The sequence below is a fragment of the Notothenia rossii genome (assembly GCF_949606895.1).
Source record: "Notothenia rossii genome assembly, chromosome: 8".
Taxonomy (NCBI): Eukaryota; Metazoa; Chordata; class Actinopteri; order Perciformes; family Nototheniidae; genus Notothenia; species Notothenia rossii.
The window spans coordinates 18835941-18855807 of record NC_136906.1 but is presented as its reverse complement, the minus strand read 5'-3'; the positions used below and the strand labels follow the sequence as shown (position 1 = coordinate 18855807).

At 41.1% G+C, this 19867-nt stretch overlaps 2 protein-coding genes across 2 annotated transcripts; both read right to left on the bottom strand.

Moving 5' to 3' along the window:
- Positions 1-80: 80 nt before the first annotated feature.
- Positions 81-3005, bottom strand: LOC307014795 (uncharacterized protein). The gene is made up of 4 exons (XM_079642964.1): positions 2577-3005; positions 2355-2464; positions 1766-1871; positions 81-1667 (listed from the first exon to the last, which is right to left on the bottom strand). The coding sequence occupies exons 1-4, from the start codon at positions 2851-2853 to the stop codon at positions 985-987; spliced, it is 1176 nt and encodes a 391-aa protein (XP_079499090.1). The 5' UTR covers positions 2854-3005; the 3' UTR covers positions 81-984.
- A 1585-nt stretch (positions 3006-4590) lies between these two features.
- On the bottom strand, positions 4591-9932 carry LOC307014798 (uncharacterized protein). Its single transcript, XM_079642971.1, has 4 exons — positions 9485-9932; positions 9265-9374; positions 5404-5575; positions 4591-5171 (listed from the first exon to the last, which is right to left on the bottom strand). The coding sequence occupies exons 1-4, from the start codon at positions 9759-9761 to the stop codon at positions 4600-4602; spliced, it is 1131 nt and encodes a 376-aa protein (XP_079499097.1). The 5' UTR covers positions 9762-9932; the 3' UTR covers positions 4591-4599.
- Between the last annotated feature and the right edge of the window lie 9935 nt (positions 9933-19867).

Below are 19867 nucleotides of genomic sequence, written 5' to 3'. Positions count from 1 at the left end.
CATCACCATACCTAACAAAGCAATTATCTGTATACTTTTTTTTGTTTTTGTAATAAGATTCCCCTGAAAAGACCGCAGTGAATTATCTCTGCCTTGTGCTGTTAAGGTTCAAGGCTTTTATTGGTCATACGTACATAGCTACAGTGTAGTTATAACGATGAAAATCTTAGGTCACAGGGTCCTCCAACAGTGAAACACAATAAAACAGACAATCAGAACAACATAGTGCAAGTACATAGTAAATACAAAAAGAAAAATTGTAAAAAAGTCTAATAAGTGATTGGAATGATATATTAGATAAATAATTTCTAAGTAGCAGCCAGATTAATGTTATGATGTTGTTTCAAGTTCCGGTGTTTAATAGTCTTATTGCCTGTGGGATGAAACTGTCCCTGAGTCTGATGGTTTTAGTCCGGATGCTGCGGTAACCCCCCCTTTTCACTAACTGCATGCCTCTTAAAGAGCTGCATCAGATGTGCACTTTCTCAGGTAACAAAAGTACGAAATGAAAAATGGCAAGACACCACTGATAAAACCGAATATTCAAGTTGAAATGAAGTTTAGATTAGACACAACATTATTGATATTTTAAAAAGGAGAGGTCTGTCAAATAAAAGTTTAATAAAATGAACATTCGTGGCAAAAACAGAAATAACTTAACAGTCCATCCGTCCATCCATCTTCAAGTGTCAAGTGAACTCCTTCACTCGACACTAGACAGTGACTTGCTTAATATTTTTTTTTCAAAAACTCCTGTAGATACAAGTCTACATACATGACATTATCTCACATCACTAATGGAAGAAGTAGAGCATAATGTATTCAAAAAAAAAAAAAAAATGTTGTCCTCACACCACAATCAAGGCGTTATACCTTTAAGATGTGTCCAGACTGTCAGACCTGATGATCTTTGTTTGCCTTTATATGACGGCTGAGGATGGCCTTTTGGGTGAATGTCTTCCCACATGTAATACAGTGTAACGGTTAATCTCCCATATGGACACGTAGGTGAGCTATCAGATTGCTTTTCTGGGCAAACACTTTCCCACAAAAACGGCACTTAAATGGTTTCTCTCCAGTGTGGACTCGATTGTGAATCCTCAAAGCTGATGGGGTTGCAAAGGTCTTCTCACACAACTCACATGATTTACCGTGTCGGTCAGGTTGAAACAGAGTAATGCAGATGTGCGACTTGCACTTGAGAGTTATATTCTTCTTACAAATATAGCAAAAGTTTGACCTGTGGGACTTCATGTGCAGTGTTAGAGTGCGCTTGTGGAAGAAAGTCCTGTTACATATTTGGCACGTAAATATGTCCTTGTCTTGAACTCCGGCAGTTTCTACACTAACCATATTGAAGTCATTAAGTAACTCATCAGCCACAGCAGGGATGTTTTCAGAGTTTCTGCGACCACCTTTAGTGTTTTTCATAAGCTCTAGCTGAATCTCTTCAGGGAGAGGTACATCGTCCTCCTCTTCAATTGGAATATTAATAGTGCTGAAGGCCTCCTCTGTGTCATTGATGGATGTCAGCTGCATGAGTGGTTCTTCCATACCCCCTGCACACACAACCTGTTCTCCATCCTGATCTAATGACAGGCTGCAAGTGCTACCATGGGCCGATTTACCGACTGACTCTGGTTCCTCTGCTGTGCTTTCTTCATGATCTGTTGCATGAAAAAATACAAAGTGAAACACTCAAAATGCTTCAAAAGCTGCTGAATCTGTTTTTTATTCTTTATTTCAACGCTCTACACTCTCTTACCTTCTTGATAAAGTGTTTCCTGCTGGCAGCTGCTGGCAGCTTCCTCCACACAATCCTCCTCTTCGATTTCAGTTACAGTAATCTGGTTGGATTGTGTCTCCACAGACTGCAAATTTAAAAAAAAAGTCTAAATGTTAAACTGTAGTATTTTAATGACAGCAATGATTATCAGTCGAGTTGTTGATTTACTATAATAATCATGGAAAATGTTGTGATTTGCTGTTTCCCTCAACATATATTTGTTTTTAAAATTTCAGTTTTGGACTGGTGACGAAAAACCAACACATTTAGAATGTTGGGATTTGGGAAATTCCGATGGGCATTTCCCCTAACTTTAACATAATATGAATAATAATAATGATGGTTGTGAAGGTTGTTGTGTTCACATTCATGTTATTTGTTCTTCATTATTCGAAGAGACAGGTTTTACATTTAATAATGTATTTCACAACCATGGCTATACACATTTATAACCTACATATTATGAAGTTTGTATAGTTCACAATTACAGGTGCACTATCGACAGTTGTTTATTGTTCAAGACTCTACAGGTTTCACACATTTAATAGCTATTGAATCACCCACTTACCTCAGAGCACTTTGGTGAGTCTCCCCCCAGACTGCATGGGTCTCTGTCTTTGCACAGATTCATACACCAATCTTTTCCAAAGCTCCCCTCTGTGATGGACAACCCAGACACTGGAAAGTCAAACCATAAAAGTAAGACATGGAAGAAACATCAGTAAACACAGAAACAATGCATAAGATGTATGTTCTTATCCGAGCTATTTTCAGTAGGAAACATAAGTACCCTGAGCGTCCCCGTCCTTATGGCAGACAGTTTGCACGCCTACGCTGCGATTAATTTTACACAACACAGGAGCTTCGCTTCTCATAATGGTCAGCTCGCACTCCAGACTGCTGACTTTCTCTTCCAGGGCTGATTTAGCCGCCATGAGCTGAGTGAACCCCACACGGAGCTCCGCAGAGTCTTCATCCACCAGCTTACAGACCTGCTTCAGGGCGGAGATGGCCATTATCCCCATGATGGAGGTGAGCTGCGAGTGTAAAGAGACGCGGCTCGCCATGGTAGCTCCTGGCTCTAAAAACTATTCACAATAAAAAGTATCAATACGATTCAAACGTCAAACGATATAACAATAATGAACTGTGTCCGAAGCTAATTTCAGCTAACGGTACTCGCCATGCGGGAACTAAATACATGTAACACACATGACGTGTGTCCGGCGTATGCTCTTCTTCTTCTCTCAGTATTTTTGGCGGATTGCAAACAACTTTAAAGGTGCATACCGCCACCTACTGTACATGAGTATGAATCATCAAATAATTCCATCTCTTAACCTATGATCTAATCAAAAAACGAATAAATAAATCAACAAAAAACATGAAATAAATCAAACAAAAATCTATGATCTTTCCTGACCTAATGTTACATTATTTTTCCGACCCCAGTTTCACTCAGGAAGGTAAACAGTGCCTTTCGGGTAGCTCTTACTCCCTCTCCTTTTGTTCCCAAAACACCAACCACACTCCATTCCCTCTCTGCCTCTAAAACTTTAACCTTTAGTTTTTTTTCCTCAGCTTTACAGATGTCACAATGTAATGTCAATATGTTCTACATTTTATTTTACTCCACAGCTCCCACACTTGTCACTGTCACTTTTGCCCATGATATAAAGCGTACCATTCAATGCTGTGTGATTTATTCTGAGTCTAGCCATCATGATTTCCTCCCTTCTGTTTCTTTCTTTATAAATATGAATTGTAATTGTCTTTTGAACTTTATGATACTCTTTGCCTTTCTGGTCTTTCTCCCACCTTTTCTGACAGATCTCCATCCCTTTTTTCTTAATTACTGCTTTTCCTTCTCCTTAGTTGAACTGGTAAAGTTATTTCCTTTTGTAATGCACTTTTTGCTAATTTATCAGCACACTCGTTCCCTTTCACCCCCTCATGCACACTCGTTCCCTTTCACCCCCTCATGTGCACTCGTTCCATTTCACCCCCTCATGCAGGCACCCAGCAGAACTGAAGATCTATACCGCCTCTATGAAGTATTAACAGGCTATGATTAACTTCTATGAATATGTCTTCTCTGGCAGTTGATGTTGACTTTATACTTCTTAAAATGGATAATGAATCTGTGCATATCACCACCCTATCTGGTCTGACCTCTTCCACCCACTGTAATCCTATTATTACTGCCAGCATTTCTGCTGTGTATACTGATAATTGATCTGACGCTCTTCGATTGATCGATATTTTAAATTCTGGGATATATATACCAATTCCGACACACTCTTCCTTGTTCTTAGAACCATCTGTGTATATTTTGAGGTAGTTGTGATAATTATTCCTGAGGTACATGGTTTGAATCCTACTTCATTTATTTGGCACTCTTTTCTTTTCTACAATACTCATATCTATATTTACCATTGGGAAAAGCCATGGGGGAACACTACTGAATGGATTTGATGGTGAAAACTCTAACTCATACGTATGTCCTTATTTTTCCATCCAAACCCACGCCCCTGGAACTTGGAATATTAGTATTGAGTTTATATATAACGTATGTATATATATATATATATATATATATATATAGTAGTAAGAATTATATAATCTATTTATAATTGTAAATGTATATTGTATGTAGACATACATTTAGATGTATATTTTGTTAAAAGAAAACAAACATTTTACTTTAGTTTTTGGGAGAAGGGGTGGTAAACTTCTTCCCTCGCCTTTTTGGATGTGTAATTGGGTAGATCATTTGTTTATATATCATTTGTAAGTCAATAATATTTAGTTCATCAATTTGATACTTTATTCTGAACATGCATAGGAATACTTGTTCCATGGAAGGCTTTGTGGACAGCATAGACTCCATTTTCAGGATCTATGCATTCACTCTGTAGGTGTGAACTTGCGGTTATGTCCTTTTGTTTGGCAGAGTGCTTTCTTTGCATGTGCTTTTTAAAAAGATTTTTATTTATGAGAACATGGCATATGGGACATTTCTTCTTCAGCACAGGCACTACACGGACCCTTTTCATCTTTCCCTCTGGGATGATGGGGGTTGCTGGATCTGGGATGATGGCGGTTGCTGGCTCTGGGATGATGGGGGTTGCTGGATCTGGGATGATGCGGGTTGCTGTCTCTGGGATGATGGCGGTTGCTGGATCTGGGATGATGGGGGTTGCTGGATCTGGGATGATCTCGGTTGCTGGCTCTGGGATGATGGGGGTTATGGCAGTGTGCTTTGCCTTGCACAAAGCCAGGTGTTTGATGAAGTCTGCTTTGCGCATCAGCGTTGACTGGCAGTAGAAGCAGTGGAAATGACATTGTGGTCTGCATTTTAATGCACATCTGTGAATGGTATACCCTTAAACATAAGAACATATAATTGTAGTATTATTATTTTGTGATCATATTATTTTAAAGTGTAAATTATGAATACCAAACATCTGAATCAAGTAACTGGTCACCACAAACAAATCATAGAAGGACTTTGATGTATTGCTCAAATGGAACTGATCATAACATTCAGGCTGCTTTTAATGCAGACACATTGCAACTCCATTTGCATTTCACAAGAGAATGTTTTCAAACGTTACCTTCATGGAGAACTGCACGGTTGAAGTGGCTCTCTAAATGGGCTTGGACCTTGCTCAATTTCGCTGGGTGGAACACATTTGAGGCACATAACGGACAGTGAAAGTCTTTGCAGCATGTAGTACATCGCTGTAAGTCGGGCAAGGATCTCCCCTCTCGGATTGTAATATGCATCTTGAAAAAGAGAGAGCCTAATTGGTCAAACTGAACATTTTGAAATAATTTCACAGACAGACATAAATTAGGCCTAATTGTTAGATTCTGACACGACAGATTCTAACCTACAGAATAGGCAGACATAATAACTGACTAAAACACCTCATGCAATATTACAAATCATGTCAACATGATGAGACTGTCTGATAACATGTAGTGTGGAGTAAACAGGCAGTCAGCACAGTTAAGATTATTTACAATGAATTAAAATAGTAATACAATGAGTATAATGAATGATCAGGGTTGGGAAGTTTACTTTTGAAATGTAGTAGGTTACAGATGACTAATTACCCTGTTCAAAATGTAATAAGTAATGTAACTGACCATGTAACTATTTGTATTGATATTCTAATGTTAATTATGGGTCTTTTATTTTTATTGTGAGTCACTTTAGATAAAAGTAACATAAACATAACATACGATTTCATTAAACAAATAAACAAAAAGGCTAACAGTTGGTTTTGCAGCGAGTCATCATAGGGCCTAGGCCAGTGCTTCTCAAAGTGTGGTCCGCGGACCACTGGTGGTCCGTGAGCTCTCCCTAGTGGTCCGTGAGTATATTGGTAAAATTTCACATTTGAAATAAATAATGAATTTAAGTTTTCCGCACTCTTGCGGGAATATCTCTGCGATGGAGCGAGCTTAAGTTTAATTTCCAATTGCATGATATAGCCCAGTGCAACACCTTCATCACACATGTTGCCACTTGTTTGTACCATTTTCAGGCGATTTGTAATTTGTTCTAGAAAAACGATGTGATTTTGGATATTTTGTGGAGTTAGGTGGTCCGCGAGTGTTTTTTTATTGGTTAAGTGGTCCACTGCGGTCAAGCCAGCCTCCACTCGGGAAAACCTAGTCAAGCCAGCCCGCACGTGATATTGCGGTGCGCGAATATCCTATGCATTACGGTAGAGTAAAAAAAAAGCATCCCTCTGTGTTTAGATGAGAATAAAACAAAAACTGTCCAGTATCAAACACTCATTTCACTTCAGGGTGATATTAGGACATCCCATCTAGTCACTCAGAAAAAATCAGGACATTCTGATGTAGAGTTTCAAAATAAAAGACCTTTGAAATCTCTATTGTATGAGCTGTCATCCCTGTTTTTAGATGAGAATACAACAAAAACTGTCCAGTATCAAAGACTCATCTCACTCCAGGGTGATAGCAGGATACCCCATCTAGTCACTCAGAAAAAAATCAGAACATTCTGATTTACAGTTTCAAAATAAAAGACCTTTGAAGTCTCATATATGAGCTATCATCCCTGTTTTTAGATGAGAATAAAACAAAAACTGTCCAGTATCAAAGAATCATCTCACTCCAGGGTGATAGCAGCACACCCCACCTAGTCACTCAGAAAAAATCAGGACATTCTGATGTAAAGTTTCAAAATAAAATACCTTTGAAATCTCTATTGTATGAGCTATCATCCCTGTTTTTAGATGAGAACAAAACAAAAACTGTCCAGTATCAAAGACTCATCTCACTCCAGGGTGATAGCAGGACACCCCATGTAGTCACTCAGCAAAAATCAGGACAATCTGATATAGAGTTTCAAAATAAAAGACCTTTGAACTCTCAGATATTGGCTATAATCCCTCCGATCTAAAAACAGGGATGATAGCTCATATATGAGACTTCAAAGGTCTTTTATTTTGAAACTCTACATCAGAATGTCCTGATTTTTTATGAGTGACTAGATGGGGTGTCCTGCTATCACCCTGGAGTGAGATGAGTCTTTGATACTGGACAGTTTTTGTTTTATTCTCACCATAAACAGAGGGATGATTTTTTTTTACTCTACCGTAATGCATAGGATATTCGCGCACCGCAATATCACGTGCGGGCTGGCTTGACCGCAGTAGTGGTCCTTGGTATGAAAACGTTTGAGAAACACTGGCTTAGGCTAACAGATTACTGTTTCCCTGTAAGACTCGCATTTAGCGTGTGTTGCTTGTATTGCTGTTAACTTTAAACAAACAACACGATTCACATTAGTCACACTCTTACTGTAATTAGTGATGACATCAACAATTAATGTAGGACATCTAGTTGACCTTGCCAAAATCACGCTAGAGTTTCATTAAACAAATAATCAAATATGCTAACAGTTTATTTTGCCGAAAGCTATGGCTAACGAATAATTGTTTCTAGTGCCTTTAATACGGTTAGAAGCTATCATAAGCTAACAGGGGATTGTTTGTTTGCTTGCCTTAAGACCATCATAGTTAACGTTAGCTAATTACACTTCATTTCTAGACACCGGAGTTGTTATTAATGTTAAACAAGTAAAACTTCAAAAGCACTTCACATTACTCGCACTCACATGTGCGTTGTCGTTCATATTAATGTCTCCTGCTTGCTAGGTGGCAGTGTAACTAAAAGCTGTTTGCGATCCGCCATTAAAAAAGAGAAGAAGGGTCCAGAAACTGCAGTCTGCGACGCCGCAGCTTCATGCTACTCATAAGAGGTTTCTCAATACTCAAATTTCCCCTCCTCGACTCCTCGGTCCTCCGGTAGTGACCCGGAAATTAATTTCAGCGCGCCATTTTGAAGGACATCTCATTTCTCTAAATGCACTTCGAGGACCGAGCATCGAGCATTGAGGATACTCTCTGGAGGAGACACTGATGCATCCTCCACGGCTCCTCCACGGATGGATTTCCAGGAACGGTGGAGGCGTGACGCACGGCCGGACTTATCTCAGCCAATGACAGCTCCGCATGCATCCCTTGGATATTATTTTAGGAACTGCTTTCATCGCAACGCGATGTTTACAGTGGGACTGTGAGGTCCGTGCAGAAAGCAGAGCAGTGTGTAAAATATATATCACTCAGTATAACAGGCCTACATTACTTTCTGTATTTATATGCTGTAGTTTAGTAGATATCTACAAACAAAGAGTCGATATTTTTCTAAGACCATTTAGTGCTTCACATAATAAAATACACAACGGCTGTAGCCTGATTATGCTTTAAGAGCAGGTGTGTGTGGTACAGTGTGTGTGTGTGTGTGTGTGTGTGTGTGTGTGTGTGTGTGTGTGTGTGTGTGTGTGTGTGTGTGTGTGTGTGTGTGTGTGTGTGTGTGTGTTGTACAGTGCGTAGATGCGGCGGACAGACGGGTCTCAGTTGGTTTGGTGTCCTATGCTTACTTTTAATACTTGTACAACTTTTGTCCCGTAATTTCAATTCCCCATTTCAGCGACCAGAGAGGGGGGGAGGGGGGGGGGGGGTATATCCAGTCTCTGATTGTGTTCGTTATTATGAGAGTGCTCTCATACTTCCTTGATTCTGAAATTGTATATATTTATATAAATATATGTGTGTGTGTATATGTCCGCATCTGTAGCCTGTTATTGTCTCATTATACCGCACTGTCAATGAATTAAAAGTAAATATATATAAGTGGTCATGAACACATCTGTCCATCAGAGTGCTGCTGTGCCTCCCGTCATCATTAATGGACGTCTCTTTAAAATGACCGCTCAGAGGAGAGGAGTTCTCATTTCTCTAACCGCATGCTGCTTCCACTCCTCTCTCCTCGGTTCCCCTCCTCAGTCCTCCGCTCGCATCTCCTGTGGGCGGCACCAAGTCTCGAGGAGAGGAGTCGAGGAGAGGAGTCGAGGAGGGGAATCACCCACTTACGTCAGAGCACTTTGGTGAGTCTCTCCCCAGACTGCATGGGTCTCTGTCTTTCCACAGATTCATACACCAATCTTTTCCAAAGATCCCCTCTATGGTGGGCGACCCAGACACTGGAAAGTCAAACCATAAAAGTAAGAAATGGAACACATCAATAAACACAGAAACAATGCATAAGATTTAGGTTCTTATCTGAGCTATTTTCAGTATGAAACATAAGTACCCTGAGCGTCACCGTCCTTATAGCACACAGTTTGCATGCCTACGCTGCGATTACTTTTACACAACATAGGAGCTTCGCTTCTCATAGTAGTCAGCTCGCACTCCAGACTGCTGACTTTCTCTTCCAGGGCTGAATGAGCCGCCATGAGCTGAGAGAACCCCACACGGAGCTCCGCAGAGTCTTCATCCACCAGCTTACAGACCTGCTTCAGGGCGGACATGGCCAATGTTTCCATGATGGAGGTGAGCTGCGAGTGTAAAGAGACGCGGCTCGCCATGGTAGCTCCTGGCTCTAACAACTATTCACAATAAAAAGTATGAATACGATTCAAACGTCAAACGGTATAACAATAATGAACTGTGTCTGAAGCTAATTTGAGCTAACGGTACTCGCAACGCGGGACCTAAATAAATGTAACACACATGACGTGTGTCCGGCGAATGTATCCGGTCAGCTGCATCCAGTCAGCTGGGTTATGGCTAGAAAGGATCCGTCTTGTGTAAAACTCTCGCGAGAGTTAGGCTGAATGTCACGTGGCTGAATGTTTACGTTTGGCAGGCAGCCTTTCAGTTACGATCGTTAACATCAGTGGGCCACAGCAAATGATGATGAGAAGCTAAACTATCTATTAATTATGTCAATTACAGGGAGTGTGATTGTTGAAATAGGGTGTTAGCGGTCTTGCTGGTGTTCAAAGAAGAATGACAACACTGTAGATCACCAACACTATGGTTTATTTTTTATTCACAGGCAAGTCAACGTTTTCGTAGTAAAAGTCCCAAGATAGCTCCTGGTGCAATAAAATGTTCCCTTGCAGTGTTTTACTATTATGTCTGATGTTTCTCTATTAATATTGCTGCTGCATTAATGTGTATGTTGCATCATGTTACTGCTGTAGATGTGTTTCCGAGCCGCTCCGATTACAACGAGAGTTACAACGAGAACGTGACGTCATATTTACAAGGATCCTTTCTAGCCATAACCAGTCAGCTGCGTTGTATTTTTTGGCGGATTGCAAACAACTTTAAAGGTGCATACCGCCACCTACTGTACATGAGTATGAATCATCACATCATTCCATCTCTTAACCCAGTGGTTCTCAAAGTGGGGGGCGGGCCCCCCCTGGGGGGCGCAGAGGCATGACAGGGGGGGCGCGAGAGACCAGGAGGAAAAATGGTTATAAAATTATTATTTTTTAAAATCATAATTTGAAAAATGATTTATTCGAAAATAATATGATACAGTACTATTACGTCTGGGTCTCTGTGTTTCATTAAAGCTCAGCTCTGTGTGTGTGTGGAACGAGCCATTTTGTGTGCGTGCACGAGCGAGAGAGAGAGAGCGCACCGGTACCGGAGATCGTTGTTGTTAGCTTCTGGTGCTAGCGAGCTACGCTAACGGATATAAGGAGTTTTTTCAACAACAAGGTGGAGGAGAGTCCTCTCCTGTCAGACTGAGAGACTCAGTGAGCTAAAGGACTCTCTCAGTGTTATCTCAGTGGGTCTCAAACGTTTTGGTCACCATTAATGCAAACAATTATTTCCGAGGCACACCTTTATATGATCATTATAGTTATAAAAAAATAAGAGATTAAATTAAAAACAGGTATGAAATACTATATGACAGTAAACAAATAACAAAGTTTAAAAGGGTGATTTGTAAAATATCCATAAAGAAAAAGTAAATCTGTTTACAGTTCTGTTTCAAATGGGTGTTGAGCATGCCCCCGGACCCCCCGGTCTAGGTGGTGTGAGGTCCACACACCACCTATAAAAATAGCACTTTACCCCTTCTTACACCTATGCCGTGAGCTGATTATCAAGCCTTAATTGTAACAGCCGTGGGTACACTGTGTATATGCGTGGGGATTGTTGTAGTTTCAAATTCAACTGTGGCGACCGGTACATTAATGGGAAACCCTAAATGTTTGAGCACCCTCTATGAAACGTCAAGCTACCCCACAGCACCCCGACTATTTGTGTTGGCCACTGAGCCTGACTATTTGTGTTGGGGGGGCCCGACATTTTTTTTTCTCCAAATGGGGGGCCTGACAGAAAAAGTTTGAGAACCACTGTCTTAACCTATGATCTAATAAAAATAAATTAAAAAAGAATCAACAAAAAACATGAAATAAACAAAACAAAAATAAAAATCTATGATCTTTCCTGACCTAATGTTACATTATTTTTCCTACCACAGTTTCCCTCAGGAAGGTAAACAGTGCCTTTCTGGTAGCTCTTACTCCCTCTCCTTTTGTTCCCAAAACACCAACCACACTCCATTCCCTCTCTGCCTCTCAAACTTTAGCCTTTAGTTTTTCTTCTTCAGCTTTACAGATGTCACAATGTAACACTATATATTCTACATTTTCTTTTACTCCACAGCTCCCACACTTGTCACTGTCACTTTTCCCCATGATATACAGCGTACCATTCATTGCTGTGTGATTTATTCTGAGTCTAGCCATCATGATTTCCTCCCTTCTTTCTCCTTTTCCAAGTTGAACTGGTAAAGTTATTTCCTTTTGGAGTGCACTTTTTGCTAATTTATCAGCACACTCGTTCCCTGTTACCCCCTCATGTGCAGGCACCCAGCAGAACTGAAGATCTATACCGTCTCTGTGAAGTTTTGACAGGCTATGGTTAAGTTCTGACAGTGTCTTCTCTGACAGTTGTTGTTGATTGTATGCTTTTTAATATGGACAATGAATCTGTGCATATCAACACCCTATCTGAGCTCTTCAACCCACTGTAATCCTATTATTACTGCCAGCATTTCTGCTGTGTACACTGATAATTGATCAGACGCTCTTTTTGAGATCGACATTTTAAAATCTGGGATGTATACCAACTCCAACACACTCTTCCTTGTTCTTAGAACCATCTGTGTACATTTTTAGGTAATTGTAGTACTTTTCGTTCAGATACATACTTGTTTTAATTCCCACTTCATTTATTTGCCACTCTTTTTTCCTTTCTGATACTCATATCTATGTTAGCTTCTGGGAAAAGCCATGGAGGAACACTGCTAAATGGGGTTGCTTTGGCAAGTGTGATGGTCTCCACTCCATATGCCCTCATTCTTTCCTTACTTGTCCAGGCAAACCCACGTCCCTGGAACTTTGCATATTCCCAGCAATCCTGTAATATTCTGTTTGTAATATTTTCTTCTCCACTTCCTTGTAGCCTGACCCAGTATGACAGTGTAAGTTTCTCTCTTCTGATCTCCAGAGGTGTTTCTCCTGCTTCTATCAGAACTGCATAGGGGATGACTTTATCTTTTCCAATACACAGCCGCAATGCTTCATATTGTATTCTATCCATTTTTAAAAGCAATGTTTTTGCTGCTGCTCCATACACTTACAACCATAGTCTATTGTGGACCTCATAATTGATCTGTAAATGTCTATTAATGCTTGTTTGTCTGTGCCCCAGTTGCATCCAGCTACAGCTCGCAATAAATGTAACACTTTTTTGCATTTAGTCTCCACTTGATTAACATGCATTTACCATGAATATTTGCTATCAAACCACAGTAGGTGGAACTCATTCACCTTTGTCATTGGACAATCATATAGTGTTAGCTGTTGGCCATCGATCTTGCGTTTATTTGTAAATACCATGTAGCATGACTTGCTTTCTGACATTTTGAATCCCCAGTTATATGACCACCTCTCCACTTTTTTAATCGCTCTAGCTATATTCTCCATTACGTATGGGGCATTTCTCCCCCTCATCCAAATAGCCCCATCATCTGCGTATAGAGCCGATTGGATGCAAGTGTCTAAGCATGTAAATATATAATTAATCATGATGTTAAATAATATTGGACTGACTGCACTTCCTTGGGGAATACTATTTTCTATTTCAAAATAATTGAAAATATCTGCTCCAACCTTTACTCTAAATGTCCTGTCTGTTAAAAAGGCCCTTACCCAATTGTACATTCTCCCTCCAATACCCATTCTACTCAATTTGATCAGTAATCCATCCCTCCACATAGAGTAATACGCCTTTTCAATGTCAAAGTACACTATTGCCATTATCTCTTTCATTTTCAATGTTTTTTCCACATCATTACTCACTCTTATTAATGCATCTATTGTGGACCGCTCTTTACGAAATCCGCTCTGAAAACTACTCAGCAGCCCTTTCTGTTCCAGTACATGTGAGAGCCTTAGGTTTGATGTAAGAACTATTGGTCTGTAGTTGTCCAGCGGATGTTTCCGGTCAGCTTCGTTTTATCACAGGGCTTCATGGAAGGCTTCTCAATTCTCTAATTTTCCCTCCTCGACTCTTATCTTTGTGTCTTAGGCTGCATCTCACTTCGGTTAAATCAAATCCTTGCGTCCCTCACTTGCGTTGTTTCCCTACGTTTAGTCCCTCCCACCAGGGAAGCATGGAGAGACGACAGGAAACCACGAGAAACAGGAGAGGTTTCTCAATACTCAAATTTACCTTCCTCGACTCCTCGGTCCTCCGGTAGTGACCCGGAAATGAATTTCAGCGCGCCATTTTGAAGGACATCTAATTTCTCTAAATGCACTTCGAGGACCGAGCATCGAGCATTGAGGAGGCTCTCTGGAGGAGCTCTAACCGAGGAGACACTGATGCATCCTCCACCGGCTCCTCCACGGATGCATTTCCGGGAACGGTGGAGGCGTGACGCACGGCCGGACTTATCTCAGCCAATGACAGCTCTGCATGCATCCCTTGGATATTATTTTAGTAACTGCTTTCATCGCAACGCAATGTTTACAGTGAAAACAGCTGTGAGGTCCGTGCAGAAAGCAGAGCAGTGTGTAAAATATATATCACTCAGTAGAACAGGCCTACATTACTTTCTGTATTTGTATGCTGTAGTTTAGTAGATATCTACAAACAAAGAGTCAATATTTTTCTAAGACCATATTTGCTTCACATAATAAAATACACAACGGCTGTAGTCTGATTATGCTTTAGGAGCAGTATAGGTGTGTGTGGTACAGTGTGTAGGTGTGTGTGTGGTACAGTGTGTAGGTGTGTGTGTGGTACAGTGTGTAGGTGTGTGTTGTAGACTGAAATTGTATATATTTATATAAATATATGTGTGTGTATATGTCCGCATCTGTAGCCTGTTATTGTCTCATTATAGCTACCGCACTGTCAATTAATTAAAAGTAAATATATATAAGTCGTCATGAACACATCTGTCCATCAGAGTGCTGCTGTGCCTCCTGTCATCATTAATGGACGTCTCTTTAAAATGACCGCTCAGTGGTTCTCATTTCTCTAACCGCCTGCTGCTTCCACTCCTCTCTCCTCGGTTCCCCTCCTCAGTCCTCCGCTCGCATCTCCTGTGGGCGACACCAAGTCTCGAGGGGAGGAGTCGAGGAGGGGAGTCGAGGAGGGGAAATGTGAGTATTGAGAAACCTCTAGGGAAATTAGTTTTAAGAGCAATGGGACGTTTACTAACAAAAACATTTGTATCATCTGTTGTAGACCCAACTAAATAAAATAAAATAATAACTCATTCTTAAAAAAAGATAAACGCCATTCTTAAAATGTATAAACGAACAATAGTTTGATTAATATTGATTAGAGTGCACAAAATAAATAAAATAATTCAGAGAAGTAAAAGAGATATGTTATATATCAAAACCCAGTTAGATTAACATTCATTGGATTGCACACTTTGTTTGTTTGTTTGGATATGTATCAAATTAACATGTTAAATAGAACTTAATGACTAACTGAATGGAAATGACAATAAATGAAAATGTAAAACGAAAAAAGCGATCATGAAAATGTTTCCAAAAAATGATTAAAATGATTTTTGACCACTTTGTTGTTCAGATATATCACATATTTGTAACTAAATTATACATTAATTGAAACAAAACACAGTGAGGGGTGACTCCCGTGAGGTTCATGTATTTTCTTCACTCCGCTGGGAAACTGCTCTCATGTCAAGAAGCATCAGATCAGTGCATGCACTGCATCGTCCAATCAGTGAGCGATACACAGTAAGGGGGCGAGGCGAGTGTCTGAGGATTTAATCGAAGGATGGTCTGGTGGTTCCTCGATTATAGCTCCTCCATTATCGCTCCATAATCTGTGTAATATCATGTAGCCAATAAATTCCACATTGTTGGTAAAATAATATTTTGGCCTGCCCCGAATGTTTTTTCTGTAACCCCGGACAATTCTACTTCAATAATATAATACATTAACCGTGCTTTACGTGAACCTCATCAAGACACTAGAGAGGACGGCAGGACTGTACTGTAAATTCCCGTGTTCAGTGAATGCAACAGAGGCAAGACACCAGACCAATCAGAGAGTTACATGGAAATAAAAGTGTGCTTGTGTCATTCAAGCTCGGCTCTGGCCCTTTCTCACTTCTCTTATTTTTCATTTCCTCGCTCCTCGGTCTCGGTCTCACCGGAAGTTACTCTGCGCCATCTTGAGTAGCGTCCCTGTTAAGTATTATTATTTGATGACGCCCTTAGTCTGTGTACTACGGTAGCAGTCGCACTGTTATTCTGTTCTTGTATGAAGGTACGTCCTAATGTGACGTCACTACGTTGACTGTTGTCAGTCTGTGAATAAACTTACCGGAGACATGCTGAAGAGAATACCGAGTCTGATTTACTTATTGTTCATACGCGATTCATGTGCACCCAAGCTTAACAGGTTATGGGCCCAGGCAGAGTTGGACACAAACCGACTTGGAGATAAGTGAGTTAGATTATCGGAAGAAGTGTTACGCGACGTATTACGCGTTAGCCAATTAAGCTAACAAGCTAGCTTAGCAAGTGAAGTATATTAGCAAGCTAGTAGCCCTCGCGGTAAAGTTGGCGCGCAAAAATGGCAAGCAGAGCAACAGGTCTCCTGGCACCGCAGCTCTTATTCAAAGGATGTGAAGATAAGTATGACCTTTGGGAAACAAGATTCCTAGGCTGCTTACATACTCTGAGGCTAAAAGAGACTATCTTACATGAGCCCACCAGTGCTGATCAAGAACAGCTAGATGCAGATAGAAGGAAGAATGCTGATTGCTATGCTGAGCTAATAAGGCTGATAGATGATAAGAGCCTGTCGCTAATAAGACATGAGGCCGCAGATGACGGCAGGAAGGCTCTGAAAATACTGAAAGAACATTATTCAGGGAAAAGCAAGCCGAGGATAATAAACTTATACACGTCGTTAACGAGGCTGCACATGGCAGACAACGAGAGTGTTACCGACTACATGATAAGGGCAGAGAACGTGATTACAGCCCTGAGAGATGCAGGCGAGACCATGAATGATGGACTGACCATAGCCATGATACTAAATGGGTTACCAGACTCCTTCAAGCCATTCGCCGTCCATGTAACAAAGAACGAAGATAAAGTTACGTTCACAGACTTTAGAAGAAGATTAAGGGTCTATGAAGAGTCGGAGAAAATGAACACAGCAGAATCCACAGATAATGTGATGAAAACATGTGCAAGGCAAGGCCGAGGCACCAAGACGCACGCTAGCAACAGAAGAGATGAAGATGCCAATGTGACGTGCTACAAGTGTGGAATAAAAGGACACATATCAAGAAAATGTTTTCGAAAAGTGTGGTGCGGTTACTGCAAAAGGAATACACACGATGAATCACTCTGTAAGAAAAAGGGGGGAGAAGATGGTGCCAGAAAAGTCGCAGAGGAACAGAATGGCGACCAAGACCATCTCTTCAAGGCCAAGCACACAAAGAGCGGGAAACCACCAGACAACGTGAAGATGAAAGGCATCATGGTGGACGCAGGAGCGACATCCCACATCGTGAACGACATCGGAAAGTTTAAAAGCTTCGACGATTCATTCCAGCCCGAGTCTCATTCAGTGGAGTTAGCTGACGGGACCAAGTGCAATGGAACAGCACAGAGAAGAGGAACGGCGGTGATATTTCTATTAGACGACGCCGGACGACAACACAGAGCACAGCTACGGGATGCACTGTACATGCCCTCATACCCACATGACATCTTTTCGGTGGCAAGAGCAACAAACGGAGGGGCGACAATCACCTTCAAGAAAGGGGACAGTCACATGGTTACCAAAGACGGCAGCAGGTTTGACATCCATGAAAGTGTAAATTTGTATTACTTACCAACTGTTGAGGGGAATGTTGACCAATGTAAAGGGTGTCACGACATGCAAACTTGGCATGAAATTTTGGGTCATTGCAATTACGAAGATGTACAAAATTTACAAGGTGTAGTGAAAGGCATGGAGATAAGAGGAAGTGCAGTCAAACCAGCTCAGTTGTGTGAAGTGTGTACACAGGGCAAGTTCACCCAAACGAGAAATAGGGAGCCAGACAAAAAGGCTAAGATGCCCTTAGAACTAGTCCACACAGACTTAGCCGGTCCCATGTCAACACCAAGCATAGAAGGGCACAGATATACACAGTCTTTTACAGACGACTACTCTGGTACTATTTTTGTGTATTTTCTAAGGTCCAAGAGTGATACAGTGCAGGCCACAGAAAGGTTCTTAGCAGACATAGCACCTTACGGAGAAGTTAAGTGTATCCGTTCAGATAACGGCACTGAGTTTACAAGCCGAGACTTCCAGGCACTGTTAACCAAAAATAGGATTAGACATGAGACGTCTGCACCCTATTCACCCCACCAAAATGGTACAGCAGAGAGAGGTTGGCGAACTCTCTATGATATGGGCAGATGCTTACTGATAGAAAGCAAGTTACCAAATAAACTATGGAACTACGCCATACGAGCTGTTCACAGGCAAAGAACCAAATATATCCAAACTTCAGAAATTTGGGTCAGTGTGTTTTGCTTACAAACAAGAGAAGGGAAAGCTCGACCCTAGGTGTGAGCAAGGTGTTTTCATAGGCTATGATAAAAATAGCCCAGCTTACCTGGTGTATTATCCAGACACAGAGAGGGTCCAAAAGCACAGATTGGTAAAATTCACAACAAAGGGGGATAAAGAAAAGGAAACACAAACACCAGAGTCATACAATGAATATGGTGATAGTGATGTACATCCCAGGGTCAAGGACAGCGATGAAAATGTTGTTGATGAATGTGATGTGGGAAATGTGCCAGGTCAAGATACTCAAAGTGGAGCCGGGTAAAGTCACCGAGACTCCAAACAGAAAAAACCCATCCAGAACCAGGAGGAGACCAGCTCACCTACAGGAGTTTGAGACTGACGATACGGAGGACAAACTGCAAACATGCATGGATTTTTGTTACAGAGCAGTATGCGACATTCCTCAAACCTTCCAGGACGCCATAGCGTCACCCAAATCAAGGCAGTGGAAAAATGCCATGAACGAGGAGATGAGATCACTGGAGGAGAACGAGACCTTCAACCTCACCCAATTGCCACCAGGCAAACGGGCAGTGGGGGGTAGATGGGTCTACGCACTCAAGAGTGACATTGATGGGTCAGACAAGTACAAGGCGCGATTTGTAGCTAAAGGCTACAGTCAGAAACCAGTAATCGACTATGATGAGACATTCTCACCCACAGCTGATATGACAAGTGTAAGAGTACTCATGCAAAAGGCAGCACAGGAGAACTTAATCTTACACCAAATGGATGTTAAAACAGCCTATTTACATGCACCCATTGATTGTGAAATATATATGACACAACCAGAAGTTTATGAGAAACAGTCAAAAACAGGTGAAGAGTTAGTATGCAAGTTGCACAAATCTCTCTATGGTTTAAAGCAGTCAGGCAGAAACTGGAATGCTATGTTACATACATGTTTGACTGAAAATGGTTTTGTACAAAACCCCGCTGATCACTGTGTGTATACAAGAGAAAAGCACAGCGAAAAGGTAATCCTAATAATATGGGTTGACGATCTCATTATAGCAGCCAGCAACGAGGGTGTATTGGAAAGTGTAAAGGGGATGCTCACTGAAAGGTTCAAAATGAAAAACCTGGGAAAGTTGAAATATTTCTTAGGTATAGATTTTGAGCAAACAGAAGGTCAAGTCAAAATGTCTCAAAAGAGATATGTGAGCAAAATACTGGAGAGATTTGAAATGCAGGATTGCAAGTCCAGAGACACACCATGTGAGCCAAAACTAGAATACACAGCAGACGCTGAAAACATTAAAGAGCCAAGAAAGTACAGGGAGGCAGTAGGAAGTTTAATCTACTTGTCCACATGCACTCGACCAGATATATGTTTTGTGGTCAGTAAACTATCTCAGCACTTTGCTGAACCAACTGAAGAGCACTGGAACACAGTAAAACATGTGTTCAGATACCTTAAAGGTACAGCAGAACAGGGGTTATGCTTTAAGAGAAATGACACAGATAGACTAGGTCTGAGAGTGTACAGTGATGCTGACTGGGCATCAGACGTAACAGACAGACGTAG

Excerpts from the sequence above, each read along its gene's own strand:
- LOC307014795 (XM_079642964.1), bottom strand. The coding sequence starts at position 2,853 with ATGGCGAGCCGCGTCTCTTTACACTCGCAGCTCACCTCCATCATGGGG. Across the intron at positions 1,872-2,354 it reads ACTCACCAAAGTGCTCTGAG|TCTGTGGAGACACAATCCAA; the intron begins GTAAGTGGGTGA and ends TTAAATTTGCAG. Across the intron at positions 1,668-1,765 it reads GGAAACACTTTATCAAGAAG|ATCATGAAGAAAGCACAGCA; the intron begins GTAAGAGAGTGT and ends TTCATGCAACAG.
- LOC307014798 (XM_079642971.1), bottom strand. The coding sequence starts at position 9,761 with ATGGCGAGCCGCGTCTCTTTACACTCGCAGCTCACCTCCATCATGGAA. Across the intron at positions 9,375-9,484 it reads TAAGGACGGTGACGCTCAGG|TGTCTGGGTCGCCCACCATA; the intron begins GTACTTATGTTT and ends TTGACTTTCCAG. Across the intron at positions 5,576-9,264 it reads ACTCACCAAAGTGCTCTGAC|ATGCATATTACAATCCGAGA; the intron begins GTAAGTGGGTGA and ends CTCTTTTTCAAG.